Here is an 18,809-nt window from a genome sequence, read left to right as displayed (position 1 = left end):
CACACACAGCACCACTTGCACACACATAGCACCCCTCACATACACACAGCATAGCTCACACATACACACACTGCACCCCTTATGGCTGTCTGTGTGTATTCAGCAGTCTGTGTGTTTGTGTTCTGCAATCTGTGTGTGTATGTGTGTTTGTTCAGCAGTCTCTGTGTGTGTGTATTCAGCAGTATGTGTTTGTATTCAGCAGTATGTGCATGTATTCAGTGGTCTGTGTGCCAGTGGCATACAAACAATCCATGGGGCCCCGGTGCAAAACTGATCCATGCCCCCCCCCCCAACAGGCACATGCACACACATATATACAGACACACATACATACATACAGACACACGCATACATACACAAGACACACATACATACAAAGACACATACATACAGACAGACACACACATACACATAGACACACATACATACACACAGACAGACAGACACACACACATACAAAGACACATACATACATACAAAGACACATACATACATACAGACACACACACAAGGCACACATACAAACAGACAGGCACACATACAGACAGACAGACACACACACAGATACACAGACACAGACAGACACACACATACGCATAGACACACATACATACACACACACAGACACACATACAAAGACACATACATACACATAGGCACATACATACAGACAGACATACACACAGACACATACACAGATACAGACACACACACACGACATACATACATACACACAAACAGACAGGCACATAGACAGACACACACACATACACACAGACACATACACACAGACAGACAGACACACACACACAGACACATACATACAGACACACACACAGACAGACACACATGCATACAAACAAACACACACATATACAAAATATTTTAGTCACCCTCCTGTTTCTACCTTTTAGGTGCAGGAGGGTGACATTCCCTGGGGTCCAGTGGTGGCTCAGGTTGGTGGGAATCAGAGTTCCCACTCTGATTCCCTGTCCTTCCTCCAGCGCGGGCTCTCTCTGATAGCTGGGAGGAGTGACCGGGCAGTCACTTCCTCCCAGCAGTGATGTCATCACAGGGGGCCCGGTTGAGCTGTTAAAGCGCCCAGCGCTGACTGGGCCCCCTGAAAATCCATCTCCATCGGGTGGCACTAACAGCATTATCCACCTGATGGACCCCATGAATGGCGGCCCCGTCAGTTTGCCGCGTGGGCCGGGGCCGCAAAACATGGCCCCTGGTACAGGGTCGCAGGGGTCTGCAGTGCGGCCGGGCCCCCTGGAGTGACGGGCCCGGGTGCAGCTGCGACCCCTATATGTACGCCAGTGCTGTGTGCATATATTCAGCGGTCTGTGTGCATGTATTCAGCAGTCAGTGTGCATTATTTCAGCAGTCAGTGTGTGTATATTAAGCAGTCTGTGTATGCATTTAGCAGTCTGTGGGTGTACTCAGCAGTCTGTGTACTCAGCAGTCTCTATGTATGTATTCAGCAGCCCGTGTGTGTATACAGCAGCCCGTGTGTATTCAGCAGTCTGTGTGTATTCAGCAGTCCGTGTGTGTGTATTCAGCATTCTTTGTCGGTGTATTCAGCAGTCTGTGTGTTTGTATGCTGAGAAATGTATTGTATTTGTTGGAGGTACCAATAAATATAAGCTTAATTTTATCGATACTATACATTTTTATTCCTGTGAGTGGTTGTGTAGACAGGGCCCCAGTGTACTGCTTTGCCCGGGGGCCCATACTGTTGTTAAGATGGCACTGATTCCCCTTAGGCTTCTTTTCCCATCACAGTGTTGAGGTTGCAATTTTAGTGGCTAGGGATATACCAATTAGGTACGCAACAGGCAGGGCCAGAATAACATAGGGGCTGATGGAGCTGCAGCTCCAGGCCCAGGCCCAGGCCCATGGAATAGGCCCATTGATTTAAAAAAAAAAAAAAAATAACTTTTTTATTTTCATTTTTTTACACACTACTCTTAGGGTTGCCACCTGGCCAGTATTGCTGATATTTCAGTAATACTGGCGGGTGCTGATATTTCAGTAATACCGATAATACAAATTCCGGTATTTTTCTCAGTATAAACAGAGATTACTCTGCAATACCATCACTGGCCAGTAGGGGTCGCTGTGTGTGTGGAGAGAGGCAGGGATAGGAAGTTACAGAATATACCAACATTTCTTTACTCACTGATCTGCGGGGGAGCAGCTACACAGCACAGAGAATCCAGACAGCAGTTTCCAGCCTCCAGAGACAGCCTACAGCTCAGGGAAGTGAGGGATGGGGTAAAGGCTGCAGAGAGATATGGGGACACTGTGAGACATGGGGACACAGGGACACCTATGGGAACGCTTAGACAATTGGAGACATGGGGACACAGACACACACAGGGACAATTGGGGACATTGAGACATGGTACACTGAAATGCTAGGGGACACTGTGACCTGGGAACACTGAGACACTAGGGGATGCTGGGAGACATGGACACACACACACACATGGGGACACTGAGACATGAGGAAACAGACACACATGGGGACACTGAGACACTTGAGAACACTGGGAGACATGGGGACACTGAGACACTAGGGATACAATGTCCCCAAGTGTCTCAGTGTCCCCATGTCTCCAAGTGACTCATTGTCCCTAGAGTCTCAGTGTTCCCATGTCTCCCAGTGTCCCTAGTGTCTGTGTGCACATGTCTCCCTGTGTCCCTAGTATCTCAGTGTCCCCAAGTGTCTCAGTGTCCCCTAGTGACATTACAAATACTTCTCATTGAGCTGCATTGGGAAGTCTGTGATTGGAGAGCCACAGAAAGTCTGGGTTGGGGAAGAACTGGAGGGCTTGCAAAGGCTGTAGACAAGAGAACTGCATCTTTTGCGAGCTGTTTTTATAATTTAAAAATGCTTAATTAAATGCCTGTTTTATTGGGTCTATATCTACTAAACAGTGCTTTTTTATTTGGGCAGTGGAGTATCTGTTTAATTTGATTCTCCTTATAGCAAAGCATTTTCCTGTTGCTTCACTAGAGTGAATTTGAACTTGTGTTCAGTGTAACTTAGAAAAAAAACATTTTTTTTTTAAATCAACGTTAGTCAATGGGAAGGTTTCATTAACAGCCATAAGAGGCATTTAGTTACATATTTAAACATTGCCATTTCTCAAAAACTACATTAAGATGTAGTGGTTTTGGTGCTAAGAGTGCCTCACTAGGGGTTTAAATATTTAATTCTGAATTGTAGCAAGCTGAAGTCCAAATAGCTAAATTTAGGTAAAAATAGCCTATTAATACGGTTACTTCAGGCTTAAGTTGATCAATAAAAAATAAATGACATTATAACGATACATATAAAGACTCATATTTGAAGTTCCCCCATGTAAATCAAATCTCCAATCTTTGCAGTTTGTGCAGGAGCTCAGCCTGAAAGTGACTCAACTAATCCTTAATCCTTAAATATTTCACCGGAGTTTTTCAATTCTTTGAATTTCAGCGCTTCTTTGATTTAGTAGCAGAGGTGTCTCTGAGTTGGATTTTAATAGTCAAATCATTTTCTGCAATAGGAATTTGACTGATAGCTGCATTACCACTCCCAGAACAGTCGCAACCTCAAGTACGTCAGCATTATTCTATTTTTGGAGCAAAAACAGGAAAGTGGAGGGGGGGCAATAGCAGATTTATGGAGCAAAACTATTTATTTTTTTACATTAATGAAGATAAAAAAAATAAAAATAAACACCCAGCATAACTGTCATTTAACCTACACTTTGTACCTAAATATTTTGGTGCCCCTTCAATTTACCCTAATAGGATTTTCTGGTAACTATCAATAAGCCAGTCAAAAATACAGCATTACTTTGAAATGAGCAGTTATTCTTTTAGTAGCTCTTTACATTTTATTTCTCCAAAAGCGAGAACTTCACAAAAAGGCAAATTGATCAACAATTTACACAATCTTACGTAGATTATTTATCACGTGAGAAATGTCAAATAAAAACGGTTTAATACACCTGAGCCTGTTAAGTGACATCCTAACTTTTTGATGGCTGTTAAAACGGGAACAGAATTGCTTACTGCCACAAACTAAGAGCATAAACAAATGTATTAAAAATGCACAGTAATATTATTTATACTGGTGTGACATCAAATAATCAGAGCTTTTTGAATTAAAGCAGAACTACAGAGCATTAGAAAGAAAACCAAAAATAATCAGGCAGTCATGGAAGTATAAGGGGAATTAAAATTAAAAAATTGACCATCCTTAAATATTTTGGTATTTTTTCAATAATGTTTTAATAAAATATCCAAATTGGAAAAAAAAATATTTTATTTAGCTCCATTTCCATTTTTTGGCTTAAAATCTGCTGTTCCCTTGTCAATTCTCCACAGTTTTTTGGTTTAGTAAATAAACTTGAATTGGGGAGGGTGCGTGCGGGTAATGATTGCACCTCTTAAGACGTTAAACGGATCTCTAGAAAATGATTGGGAGATATTTCAGAGCCTGGTGTTTGGTTGCAGCTGATCAGGCTGTTGAATCAGTCATGTGTAGCTGGAACAGGAGTCCAGGTGATAGTTATTACAATATGTAGGCTGAATGGGGAGAGACGGCTTTGAGGAACTGGAAACTATAGTGGAGGGGCTCTTTCATTTTGCCCTGCTGATCTAGGTCTGACACCATGCATTTCTTTACACTATTGCGGAAGAGGAAGGCTGTGCAAGGTTAGAGCGATTATGTGGGGGTCAATTGTAAAATGTATTGCACAAACTGGGACTGTCTATTTAGTTATATACTCATCAGAAATGTTCTAAAATACTCACTACCGCCTACTAGTGGTAAGAATTGAAATAACCTTACACAGTATGAAGTGCTGTTTTCTGGGGGTAACCTAATCATGTCCTCCAGCTGTTTGATAAACAATTACAGAAATGTATAAAACAATAGCTAGATTGTGGGAAAAATGCATGAAAACCCGACTTCTAGATTTTTTTTATTGATTTTTTTTTTTTTTTTTTGTGCTAGGTTTGTCTGCATTCCTGGAGACCCATTGCTACTTCAGCCTGCCACTAGTGGTGTAACTAGGAAGCAATGTAAACGCTGCCTATTTTCAGAATGGGTAGTTTTTTCTACATTAAGTTGTAGTGGTTCTGGTGACTATAGTGTCCCTTTAACTGGATTATTTTAGCCTTAATTTAGCAATTTCACATTTTAGGCCAAAGTAGCTGATATGAAAGCATGGCTGACTTAGAGAATGTTTCAAGATTGACTATATTGCCCTTAAATTTGAAATTCACTTTGACTTCTCACTTTAGTAAATAACTCAAAGTGTTTTGTTGCCTGTTCAAGATCTTGTAGCCGTGCATCCTGGCCTTTTTAATGCTGTGGTTTATTTATTAAACTGTAAATATTGGAGCACTGACAAGGGATTGGAATAAACTTGAAAAGTTCTCCAAATCTTTCCATTTCATTGTTTCATATATACTAAACAAATGAAGCAATGGCAATAAGTGACTCTTGAAAATCCATCTGCCCTTTCCTGAACTCCTATTATGCTCAGCCACAGGCTCCTGTGGGAGTTGTAGTGAAGAATGTCGACTGCTGGTCAGAAGCTTTCAATTCCTGGATCCAGGACAGAGTATTGTGCGGGGTGGACGGGGGGGGTTATTTTCCTTTTTTTTTTTCCCCTTAAAATACTGAGGGGTGTGTGTGTGTGTGTGTGTGTGTTTTTTGTTTTGTGTGTGAACTTGGTCTGTTAAAGGTCTCTGCAGCCCTGCTGTGTTTGATCGTTGTTTTGTTCATTACTAAAAGGACCAGTAAAGCTATAGGAAATGTCACAGGGTTATTCACTAAACTCTGAATTTTAACAGATTGAAATCTCAATTTTAAAATGTAGGCACACATAACCAAGCCGTGACTAGAGCTGAATTGGAGAATTTTCCAGATCAGCTATTCATAGCTTACCTTCACAATTTGAATGTAATTTAAAGAAAAAAAGTTTAATGAATGACATTCTGTGTAATAGGTCTTTGTATCACTGACAGACAGAACTATTTATTGAAGTCAGAATTTAAAGTGAATTTCAAATGGAAGGTCAAATTAGCCATACCGGAAAAATGATCTATGCTTTAAGTTTGGCTATTCCAGGCTTAACATTTCAAAATTCACTTAGAATTCTCACTTCCGTGAATAACCCCTTTAGTTTCTCTAATATCTGTAAAATGTAAAAAAGTGATATTTGTTGTGTTATTCACCTACTGCAACATACAGTAACAATCTGATTTTTTTCCCACATAATCATCAATTCTAGTTCCAAATTGGTAACATTTTCCAAACTCTATTTTGACATAAAAATTGTAATTCCCTGGTGACTTCCTAGTTTAGTGAATAAAACCCATATTATGCATTGTAAATGTAATAAAGCTAGATTTGTGATGTGATCCTGCTATTTTGGAAAATCTCTTTCAAGTCTGCAGTCTGTACCCCCTCCCTCTCCCTCTTCTCCCCCTTTTTATTTATGCCATATTTTCTAGCTCCCCTGACTAACTTCATTAAAGTAAGAGGAGAGTTCTGCCTGATGCTGACAGCCCAGGGCTGGCTAATTCACGCAATAGTTTTTGTTTGTTTTGTTTTTCTCTGATGTTCAGTGTAAATGAAGAAAAACAGACAGACAGATCTTTAGGTCAAGGAATTAAATGAAACTGACAGATGTGAGCAGAAATGTCTGCAAAACATTTCGGAACAGTGAGAATAAACACCTGCTAAAGAATCTGTTCTAGAAATAAAACCTGTACGTTCCAGTTTGTAGCGAGTCTATCGTAACTTCTACTACAGCAGAGAGAGAGAGAGAGAGAGAGAGAGAGAGAGAGAGAGTGTGTGTGTGTTATTTAAGGTAGTCAGGCAACTTTTGGAGGACATCCATCATCACATAAAACCCATTAGGAAATAATTATTCAATGCTTTCATATAGGGGAAGTTCTAATGCGAGCACAGCACTTACTGTGCATGCACATTAGGTCCCCCCTCTACGGCTGATGTTGGCGAACGAGGAGCCGAGGTGGAGCCTGAACCTGCACTGAGGGACATTGGTGCTTAAATCAGATTTTTAACCCCTTCAGCGCCATGAGGGGGGGGTAAGGAAGGGCAATATAGGTCGCTACAGTGCTAGCGAAACAACTTTGTTTTCCTAGCTCTATAGTTTCCCTTTAAATGATTGATTCTTGGGCTAAGTTTTCTTTACCAGCTAAACAAAGGGAGCAGCTGCCTCTCTGTCTTCTGAAGCTGGGTGACCTGATGTACCTCTTAAGTGGGGACATTTAAAAAATGCATTGTGCAGGGTAGCAGTGATCTTAATGCAGCCCAGCAGCAACGCCTCCAAAGTTAAATCTGGTCATTCTAAAAAAACTATCAAAAATTAGAGCATCTCTCCCTTTGAGGGATGTGGCTAGGATTGCCAGATGGCCATGTTTTTACAGGACGCTTATGAATTCCGAAATCTGTCTAGCAGAGCTTGAAAGTGCTGCCAGGGATGTGGGATTCTTGCGCTACCATTATGAAATGCATTGACAGTGACCATTAATTGATTTCACACTAGGAGTACATGCATTCCACATCATTTCTGGCAGGTTTATTTACTAAACTCCAAATTAAATCCAAATTGCAAAATTAAGGCTAAAATAACTGAACTGAAAAATATTCTTAAGCTCGGCTATTGTTGCAGTTTGGCTATGTATAGCCTAAATGTTACCATTTATTTTACTGAAATGTAATGTTCATAAAGGCACAGGATGATCTACCGGGAGTATCGCTAGGGGGTTAACAAGGGGAGTAGTCCCCAAAATCCCTGAGTCTAATTTTGGCACATTTTGTTAGCCATGAATCCTCCTTAATACAGAGAGAGCAATAACACCTACAATTTGATAATTGGTGATAGTGCTACTTTATTTATTTTTTTGACAATCTTTATTCACTTTTTCCAATTTTTCAATTTGTCAGGTAAAAGAGGGGTTTACAGAAGGGGATAAAGGGAGGGATGTTGGGCATTCGTTAGTAGTAAACCTTCACAGTCACAACGCATTGCTTATTTCTGCGTGTACAGATCCCAAGTTAGTTGAGTACTGGAGGGTATGCATAGTAGTATTTGCTATTTACATCAGACAGTATAGGTATGCATCTTGCGGCTCACATAGTGTCGTACCCCTGTCTTTTTGGGCCTTTGTGACGTTCCAGGGAGGTGGGTAAGCAAGGTGATGTGGAACCATACCTGAGTCGGGTTATCAACGGGTTGTGCGTTGTCCGTCGGTGTCAGCCCCTCCCCAGATAGCTCCGATTTGGGTTTGTCGCTGTTATAGCTAGAGCTGCCAGACCCACCTCTCCCGTGTCCAGGTGTACGCACTTTGTAGAGCGCGTCCCTGTCTGCGTTTGGTAGGGCCTGGGTGTACAACACGTCCCTTAAGTATGTATGCAAGGTCGGAGTGTGGCTTGTGTGTTGTCGGGCTGACCCTGGTACTTGAAGTGGTGTGGCCTAACGTGTGGTTGTCTTTGCAGTTGGGTCTTGTAATTTTGGGGCGTCTTATATGTACCCAGCACTTCGCTTCGATCTTCAAGGTTTTTATCAACTGGCCCTCAACATGTCTGTGTCCGGTGTAGCCCTCTCTAAGATGTACTCTCGGGTTGAATGTCTTAATCTAGTACATGGTGGGGGGTGGTCAAGTCAGGATGCGATCAAGAGGATGGGGGGGGGGTTAGGAGGCAGAGGAGGGGTATAGTCTAGTTAGAAAGAGGCGAGGCAGGGGTTGGGAGTAAAAAGGGGGGGTTTACTCATTGTGATCTGAATGTAATTTTTCATGAGGCTGAGCCTTCTGCCGCGACGTACAGAATCCATGGGGTCCAGATTAGATGACATTTCTCAGAGCGGCCTTGGAGGGCTGCTGTCATGGTCTCCATGGTGTGTATTTCTCCCACTCTGTCGACCCATTGTTGGAATGTGGGGGTGGTTGGCCTTTTCCACATGGTGGGTATCAGTGATTTAGCTGCCGTCAGTAAGTGTCTTGTGAGGGATTTTTTTTATAGGTTTTCAATGACATGGTGGTGTGGTGTAGTAGCATGGAGAGGGGCTGGAGTGGGAGCTCCGGGTCCGAAATTTCCCGTATTTTGGTGTGTACCATCTCCCAGAATGGGGTGATGGCTGGGCAAGTCCCCCATATGTGGATCATAGTGCCTCTCTCTTCACCAGACCGCCAGCATTTCTCATCGTTGTCTGGGTTCATGCGATGTAGTACGTCAGGGGTTCTGTACCAGACGGTTAGTAGTTTGTAGCTCATCTCCTGGAATTTTGAGCAGATTGAACTCTTGTGCGTGAGTAGGAAAATCTTATCCCATTCTTGGGCATCGAGCACCTCCCCCGTCTCTCTCTCCCATCTGGCGATGTATTTCGGTGGCGGACAGTTCTCTCCTTCCAGAAGCAGTGCGTATAGCGCCGAGATTCCCCTCTCCATATGTCGTCTATTGATGCATATTGTTTCAAAGTATGTGGGGTCTCGGTGGAATTGTTGTTTGGCCATTGTGGAGTTGTAGAAGGATTTGACCTGGTGGTATCGGAACCGGTCGAGCACCGTTGGGGCATTATCTGGGATTAGTTCGGGTAAGGTTTTTAGGGAGCGTTAGTGTACCATTGGCGTATGTAAGACCAGTCCTCCTCCGATTTCTGGGTTGTGGGTGAGAGGTGTGAGTGGACTGTTGTGTGTTGTCAGCTGTTGGGGGTAACGGAGTGTACACCAAGTCTTGAGGGTTGCGTCTATCAGGGGGTTGCCAGTGCTGAGAGCGTGAGGTGTAATTCCTGTCCTCCATAGTTCCGAGGGTATTTTCCCCTCTGCATGCGCTATTTCTGCTTTCACCCACAACTTCTCCGTCGGGTGGGAGTTCCAATCAGTGACCCTCAGCAAATGTGTTGCCCGTTAGTAGCCTATGATCGAGGGGAGACCCGTTCCCCCCCCCCCTGCAGTTTGGGTAGTTCCAGTTGATGCCTACTGATTCTTGGCGCTCTTCTCTTACATACAAAGTGTCTAATTGCGGTGGAAATGGCTTGGGGAAAAAGGCCCGTGGGATGGGGATCGGCACCGTCTGGGAAAGATAGAGGATGCGTGGGAGGATATTAATTTTTATTGCGTTACATCGTCCGAACCACGAGATATAGAGGTCCGTCCATTTGTTCATGTCTGCCTGTAGGGAGGTGAGGATTGGGGTAAAGTTCGCCTGGTAGAGGTGTGAAAGTTCTTTGGTCAGCCAAATGCCAAGGTATTTCAATTTGGTGCCGCAACATCTGAATCTAAAGTGGGAACGTATATGTGCCCCAAGATCGGCGGTGACCGAGATGTTTATGGCCTCCGACTTTTCAGTGTTAAGTTTCAGATTCGAGATCCTCCCGAATTGTCTGAATAGGCCTAGTGTGTTTGGAATGGAGACCAGGGGCTGTTCCAGGAAGAAGAGCAGATCTTCTGCATACGCCACCACCCTTTGTTCCGTGTTCCCCATTGTGTGTCCCGCGATTCCTCCATCCGTCCTGACCGCCTCCAGGAACGGTTCCAAAGAGAGGGCGAACAGCAGGGGGGAAAGGGGACACCCTTGTCGTGTACCATTGCGTGTTGGGAATGGCTCTGAGAGGGCGCCGTTGACTCTTATTTGTGACGTGTAAAGCGCAGCTATCTAGGCTTGGATGTTGGATCTGAGTCCCATGTGTTGTAGAGTAGCCGCTAGATAGGACCAGTCGACTCGGTCGAAGGCCTTTTCAGCGTCCGTGGAGAGGAGGACCATTCCCCGACCGTGCGTTCGAGTGGATGATGTTGAGGGCCCATATGGTGTTATCCCGGGATTCTCTGCCAGGGATAAAGCCCACCTGGTCTGGATGGACCAGGGAGGGCAGCACCCTGGCGAGGCGGAGAGCCATGGTCTTCGCGAACAACTTTTAGGTCGACGTTTAAGAGGAAGATGGGGCGGTAACTCGCGCAGCAGGCTGGATCTTTTCCATCTTTTGGCAGGACTGTTAAGACGGCCCGGTGTGTGTCTACCGGGAGTTGTCCGCCATCCAGCAGTGAATTCAGGCCTGTCAATAGGTGTGGCAGCAAGAGGTCTGTGTGTTCGGAGGTAGCTCGCTGGGAGTCCGTCTGGGCCCAGAGCCTTGTTTGATTTGGTTAGCTTAAGCGCCGCGGTTAGTTCTTCCAGGGGACAGTGCTACTTTAATGCACCATGTTTGGAGTTAATTATGTAGCACAGTGTAGGGTTAGTATTGAGGGTTTTAATTCAGAGGGTTGCCATTTTAATACACCATGGATTGAAATTAATACAGCAGATTTTTATAAATATCAGTACATAATACTTTGCATCTGATCAAAGATATTGTGTCCCAATTTAATTTAGGGAACATGTTTGGGTATGTTTAAGGATATGATGGGGTTTTGGGAAGAACCATAAACTTTACCCTTGGGCTAAAGTCCCTGGACTTTTTGTTACATAGCAACACATCTGGTGACTGATCCATCAATTGGGATAGCAAAACAAAATGTATTCTAGTTCTTTAACCCCTTAAGGACCAAACTTCTGGAATAAAAGGAAATCATGACATGTCACACATGTCATGTGTCCTTAAGGGGTTAAAGGGACACTATAGTCACCAAAACAACTTTTGTTGAATGAAGCAGTTTTGGTGTATAGATCATGCCCCTGCAGTCTCACAGCTAAATTCTCTGCCATTTAGGAGTTAAATCACTTTGTTTATTCAGACAATTTAGGAGTTAACAATTTTGCTCATTCTGATTCCCTGCATGTGACTTACACAGCCTTCCTAAACACTTCCTGTAAAGAGTAATCTAATGTTTCTACTTCCTTTATGGCAAATTCTGTTTAATGTAGAATTTATCTCATGTTAATAGCTTGCTAGGCCCTGCAGGACCTCCCTTTGTGTAATTTAAAGTTCAATATGCAGTTACATCTGATTGAATATGAAATCATTTTGTTTCATGGCATGGCATGTGTAGCATAAACCAAAACAAAACCGATTTAACTCGCAAATGGCAGTGAATTTGGTAGTGAGGCAGCAGAGACATGATCTACACCCAAACTGCTTCATTAAGCTAAAGTTGTTTTGATGGCTATAATGTCCATTTAACCTGAAATGGCTTTTTGTAAAGATGCAGTCTATGCTGAATAGCCTGTAATTTGTTAGCTTCTCCTTGACATTGATGGATGAAGAGTTTAGAATATTTTCTCATATAAGTTACCTGCTCATGACGTATATGCCTGTCTGTAGAACTACCCTGCAGTAGCTTACTTTGCATGTACTTCTTGGTAACATCGACTGTTCTGAGAAATTCACCCAGAATTTCCTGCAGAAAAGACTTGGTTAAAATGCATGTCTGCTTCTCCAATATGTAATCTGGAGCTGTAAATTGCAGATGAGAAGCCACTTCATTTGTTTTAGGTTGTTTTTTTTTTTTTTTGTGTTTTTTTTTTTTTTTAAACCTGGCCAGCTAAAGTGTTGTTTATTTCACAAATTGCACTGTTATATCAGATTGGGCAGCAAAAACGTATTTTGCTTTATGATTTGGAAGGAATGCCCATACTGCCCCCTAGTGTTCTGAAAGTAAATGCATAAATATTGTGTGTAAGTAGCTCTTACACGTAGTATACTAGGTGCTCGGAAATTATACTGCAGCTCCAGTGGCATTGATCGAATTATATACTATCCCATAACCATGCGACTATTCAAGCATAGCCAAATATTTATAATTAAGAGGTTGCTTCATCTGTATCAACATGTATTACATCCAGGACATACTCATAAGCTAAATGAGTCCTTACATGTTTTGTTTTCATTGCATATTCTTTTCTCATATGTGTTTTGTCATTGATATTACCCTGCTGCTTGTCACTTAATTTCAGTTTGTTAAACTAGTTAATAGGAATGTTCCATTTCTTCACTGGTAGATCTTTGCACCATGTTACTCTTTTTGCCACATCCATAAACCTTCCCCATTACACATACTTGAGGTTTCTAGTGGCTTCAGCTAAAACTCATGTGTTCCATTTCCTGTTTGATTTCAACATATTAAAGTAACACTATAGGGTCAGGAACACAAACCTTATAATGTTAAACCCACCATCTAGCCCCCCTGGGTCCCTCATGCCGCCATAAATATAGCAAAATCTTACTTGTATTAAAGCCTGAAGCTGTAGCTCTGCATGCTGTTTGCCTCAGAAAAACAGCTGTCTGCTGACCTCATCAGAAGTGGTGGCCTGATCCAATCACATTTCTGCTTCTCCATAGGATTGGCTGAGACTGACCAGGAGGCAGATCAGGGGCAGAGCCAGCATGATTCAAACACAGCCCTGGCCAATCACCATCTCCTCATAGAGATGAATTGAATCAATTCATCTCTATGAGGAAAGTTCAGTGTCTGCATGCAGAGGGAGGAGATACTGAATGTTTGGATGCATTTTAGGCAGCCATGACCCAGGAAGGATCTCGAACAGCTATCCGAGGAGTGGCCAGTGAAGTTACCACTAGGCTGTAATGTAAACACTGCATTTTCTCTGAAAAGACAGTGTTTACAGCAAAAAGCCTGAAGGTAATGATTCTACTCACCAGAATAAATTCAATAAGCTGTAGTTGTTCTGATGACTATAGTGTCCCTTTAACACTCTCCTCTCCTCTTCATGAACTGTACCCTCTCCTCTGTTTTTTCTTCCCTGTTATATTCTGTATGTCCCCCACCTCTGTCTCATCTGTTTTATGTTCTTCCCTCTGTCTCATCCCTTTATATTCTGCATCCCCATCGTTCTGCATCTTCTTTTTTTTTATATTATGTATGGTCCCTATGGATATGGCTCAATAGACCACACGAGACATCTCAAGGTGTACTGTAAGTGATACCCCTTAATACCTATGGATACGCACGCTATTGCAGGTACAGCAAGATCTCAAGAAATTAAAATATAACTTACTATCCAGTTAGGAGAAACTACATGTTTAATGAGCTGGTTCCTTTTAACAACACAATTAGACTCTCCCAGTCAAGGCAGGACATTGTAATATTTTTGATTTCCAGTAATGGGTTGCCTATCAAGTCTCCTAGAGGTTAGCTTCAAGGAACTCCCAGCCCTATTGAGTTTATGTAATTGTATCTTTGTAGTAAATTGTAGCATTTTATTATTTTGTAATCCTCCTTAATAGTTCCTGTCTATCTCATCCCTGTTACATTTGCAGTTATAGTCTGCATCCCATGATCCTATGCACATTCCTCCCTTTATATTCTGTGTGGCACCCACCGCTATTGTATGAACCATGTCTCTTCTGCTTATATGGTATACTCTTCCAATGTAGAATATTCAAGATATTACATCCACCAATTTCCCTTTTTCCTCTTACCTTCTGTATGCCCCCCCAATCGGTCTATTCTTCCCTTGATATGCTGTAACTTCCCTTGCCCTAGCACACTTTATTTTATTTCTATTTTATCTCGATCATCATGCCATTGACAACCATATCCTCGCGGTTTTTAACAAAAACATTTGCTTCATGACTTTCTTGGAGCTACTGATCTTTAGACCGCTTAACACAATGATAAACTCCACCAGTTCCTGGGACTGCCTGACCGTTGGCATGCAGAATGGGTTAAATCGGCACTCCTCTTCCATGATTCCTCTGTAGCTCAGGAGGAGAATGTGTCAGTGCTGTGCATTTGTAATTAAGAAATCCTTTCTGATTAATGTGACAGGCCTGTTATTAAACTTTTTTTAAATTTTATTTTGCAAGATGTATTGAGCAAGCGTTTCTAAAACAGATGCTGCAGTCCCATCCCGCATCTCTGCATACATTGCTGGACCATAATTTTGTGTGCACTCCACAGAACAAATCTTTCTCCTCCCCCCATCTATTAAAAATAGTTTTTCGGAATTTGTGTATACATAATTATTTTATTTATTTAGAATACAAGTACGGGAAGTAGAGAGTAGAAATGGGAAGACTGTTAAAAATCGTATTAAAACTGTTTTACAGTGATGTTCATAGTCCGTCCACAGACCTTAAATTCACATTGGAGCAATGACTGTAATGAATATAAATGCGCAGATATGTCCTATTGAAGAGAGATAGATAAAGGATAATGAATAATTCAGAGATGGGGAAACTGTTGGCCAAGATGTCAAACCACCAGACTTGACTCACGGGAGGCAGAGCGTGTCCACTAATAATAGCATATACATTTATATGGACACTATAAATTTAGTTCAGCTGTTCCATTGCTAACCGGTGCACAAAATGCTATGAAATCTCTATAGATAAACATTGGTGGTATAATGGATTGCCACTTTTTACACAAGTCAGACTGTGCAACAGAGGCGTAACTAGAAACCACAGGGCCCCGGTGTGACAAGTGCCCTGCCCCCCCCCTCCCCCCCCCCCCATCCCTCCATTTGTACAATACAGTTACATAAACGGACACACATGCTAATACATACACACTGACACACATACAGATACATAGACACACATGCAGATGCACATATACAGATATAAACCGTGACACACATACAGATGCATAGGGGCACACACTGACACACATGCAGATACATATACAGAGAGATACACATATAGACACGCATGTAGATACAGACACACTTAATGACAAGCATACAGTCAGTAACATACAGACACATATATATATTGATACAGTCTCTCTCATTCTCTCTCATTCCCTGGGATCCAGTGGCTGCCTCATGCTGATGGGAGTCAGAGCTCCCACTCTGACTCCCTCCTCCTGACCCGCACAGTGCTCTATTAGCTGGGAGAAGTGACGGCTTCCTCCCAGCTCTGATGTCATCATCGCCCTGTCGACCTCTGCGGCCGGGGTGCCTGGCCGCATGGAAAAAATGCTGGGGCCGCATTGAAAGGGCCCATCGAGTGGCCCATGCTCTTGGGGCCACCCGATGGCAATGGATTTCCTGGGGCCCGTTCAGCACCGCAACGCTTTAAGAGTGCGACCGGGCCCAAGGAAATTCACTGCCATTGGGTGGCCCCAAGAGCACGGGCCCCTTAAATGCGGCCCCGGCAGTTTTCCGTGTGGCCGGGCGCCCCGGTCTCAGGGGTCAATAGGCGGACGGGCCCGGTCAGAGCTGCGACCGTGGTAGTTCCGCCGCTGCTGTGAAATGTATTCCCTACTAGACATATCCTGGTAAACTGTAAATGTTCTCCTTTCCTCTGTTTCATAACTCACTATGGAGCTCCAAACTGCCTCTGGAAGCAACCTCAGCACAAGAACTGTGCAACAGGAGCTTCATGAAATGGGTTTTCTTGGCCAAGTAGCTGTGCACAAGCCTAACATCAATATGTGTTGACTGAAATTATGCAAAGCATGCTGCCACTGGACTCAAAAGCAGACTGATGTATAATGGACTGATGTATCATACTTCACTGTCTGGCAGTCGGATAGAAGAAACTGGGTGTGGTAAATGTCAGGAGAATGCTACCTACTGGAATGCATAGTGTCTACAGTTTTGCAGAGTCGGCTAGTGGACTGAGGCCATTTTTCATTGCTTGTGTCCTTTAGTTCCATTGAATGTTCATCCTAAAGCCACAGATTACAAAGTCGTTTAAGACAATTTGGTGCATCAGTTTTGGAAGGACATATCTTGTTCCACTGTGACTGTGCACAAAGTGAGGTCCATGAAGAGTAAGACATTGTTCAATGTTGAGGAACCCGAGTGGCCTGCCAAGAGCTCTGACCTTAATGCCATTGAACATTTTTGGGATGAATTTGAACCCTGATTGACAGCCAAACCTAGTCCTTCGGCTCAATGGACATGAATTTTCAGAGACGCAATCCAAAATCTTGGGGAAGGCCTTCTCAGAATAGTGGCAAGAGTTATAGTCGAAAAGGGAGGAGGGCTCAACTTTATTGCCCATGGTTTTGGGAAAAGTTTAGCCATCAAGTCCTTGTAGAAGTAATAGTCAGGTGTTCACATATTGTTGACCACGCAGTGTAGCTGTGTCCATCTATTATGCTGTTGAGCAAATTGTCTTAACTTTGTAATCTGTGGCTTTAGGATTAACATTCAATGCAATATCTGTACAAACAGTCCTGTTGGCAAACTAGATTAGGCATGCTCCCATGGCAATGAATGCTACACACTGGAGAGTCCTGACTGGGGCACAAGGATATTTGATCATCATCTGCATCCTGCCTTGGGGAGTAAAATGGTGGCCCTGAGTTGGCCTGGTATTTAGGATGCCTAGGTAATGTAGACAGAGCTACACCAGTATCATTTGGGAGGTCTGATTTTGGCACACTCATTGTAATCCTTGCGTGTAAGAACAAAATAATGACAGAGCAACTTTAAAGAAACACTACAAGCACCATAACCACAGCAGCGTTCTGTTGTGCCTATGGAGCAACGAGTGTCTTAGGGTCAGGTTCGGACTGGCCATCAGGCAATCTGAATGATTCTCTGGCTGCAATGGCCGTAGGGCCATATATACTCCAGCCCTTATCACCCACATATATTACTGCCCCTATCCCCCACACACAACAGCCGATATGCCTCCACAAATACAGTACAGATCCTTACCCTTACCCCTTCCCCGCCCCCCCCCCCCCCCCACACACACACACACACTACAGCTCCTATCGTATAATGTTCCCTTATCACACACAATCACAAACCCAACAGCCTTTCCCCACACACTGCACTGCAAATAGTCCCATTCACAGACACAAAAGTCCACAGGAAGCCTGCACACTTAGGCAACCTTTCAAGCAGCCTCCCCCTCACATGCAATCGCACAAATATAACCCCAAAACAGAATCCATACACACACACTCTCAATCCCACAAGGAGCGTCCTTGTACACAAACACAACAATACAGATAGTTTAATGCACACACTACACAGGTGGTCTATCCCACACAACACAGTAAGCCACCTCCCCACAATGCAACCTCACCAGTGGCGTTGAAACACATACAAAACCACAGGCAGCCACACACCTGCAACACACCCTCCCAACCCTGTTTCCTTTTTTTTTTTTTTTTTTTTTTTGTCCTGTGAAATATCACGTATGGGGATACTAGAGACAAGTTATCAGCAAATGCAGAACAACCATGTCATTCATTTTGTTTGCACCACACTAAACAAACAGAGGGTATTTTCCCTGTAAGAGCTCCTTAGCAGGGTTCTGTGCATTGGCTGCCCTGGTGGAACATTAAACTGACATGCCCACCTTGGGGTGTATGCGTCAGTGGGGATGACACTCTATGGCACTGCCCTGGCCAATTTCTTTGTCCTTATGGGAAGTCAAAGATCCTCATTCAGTGTTAAACTGCTCAAAAATGGTTTAACATGGAAAAGGACCATGAAGCAGGACTTCAGGCAGTATAATTAATTTAATGAGACGAAATGGTTGTAGTACACACAGTGTTTCGGTTGTGATATTCAGGCCTAAAACCTAACTTTTGTAAATTGTAAACCAATCCTGGTTAAGTAAACAAATCTCAGACTTTATGGATTACAATGTGTTTGTTTGACGATATATTGTGGATTATTTCTTTTATTTTTAAACCTGTTTTCAGAGCTATATGTAATCTTGATTCCATATTTTCCTTTCTCTATTGTGGTTGGATAATGTAACATAGGGCCACTTTTTATACTAAATTCATCCATTACACTAATGTTCCCTTTTTAAAACACCTCTATTAACCCGGCATGTCTCTGATTCTTGGTCCTGCTGGGCTAGTTCTATATTTGTTGACACTGAAACAATGCGGTCTGAAGG

At 43.0% G+C, this 18,809-nt stretch overlaps 1 protein-coding gene across 7 annotated transcripts in view; it reads left to right on the top strand.

The window, feature by feature from the left end:
• GRIP2 (glutamate receptor interacting protein 2) overlaps positions 1-18,809 on the top strand; it is a 383,817-nt gene that overhangs the window by 282,012 nt on the left and 82,996 nt on the right. Inside the window, exon 1 of one of the 7 annotated variants that reach the window (XM_063426282.1) lies at positions 4,618-4,710. The exons of the other annotated variants lie outside the window; for them this stretch is intronic. Within the exon in view, the coding sequence (XP_063282352.1) occupies positions 4,668-4,710 (43 nt within the window). The 5' untranslated portion in view covers positions 4,618-4,667. Of the gene's footprint in view, positions 1-4,617; positions 4,711-18,809 lie in introns of those variants that run through there. 7 annotated transcript variants of the gene reach the window in all.

Source organism: Pelobates fuscus, chromosome 7, assembly GCF_036172605.1.
Source record: "Pelobates fuscus isolate aPelFus1 chromosome 7, aPelFus1.pri, whole genome shotgun sequence".
Taxonomy (NCBI): domain Eukaryota; kingdom Metazoa; phylum Chordata; class Amphibia; order Anura; family Pelobatidae; genus Pelobates; species Pelobates fuscus.
The sequence above is the reverse complement of the archived record's forward strand: the minus strand, read 5'-3'. Positions and strand labels throughout refer to the sequence as shown.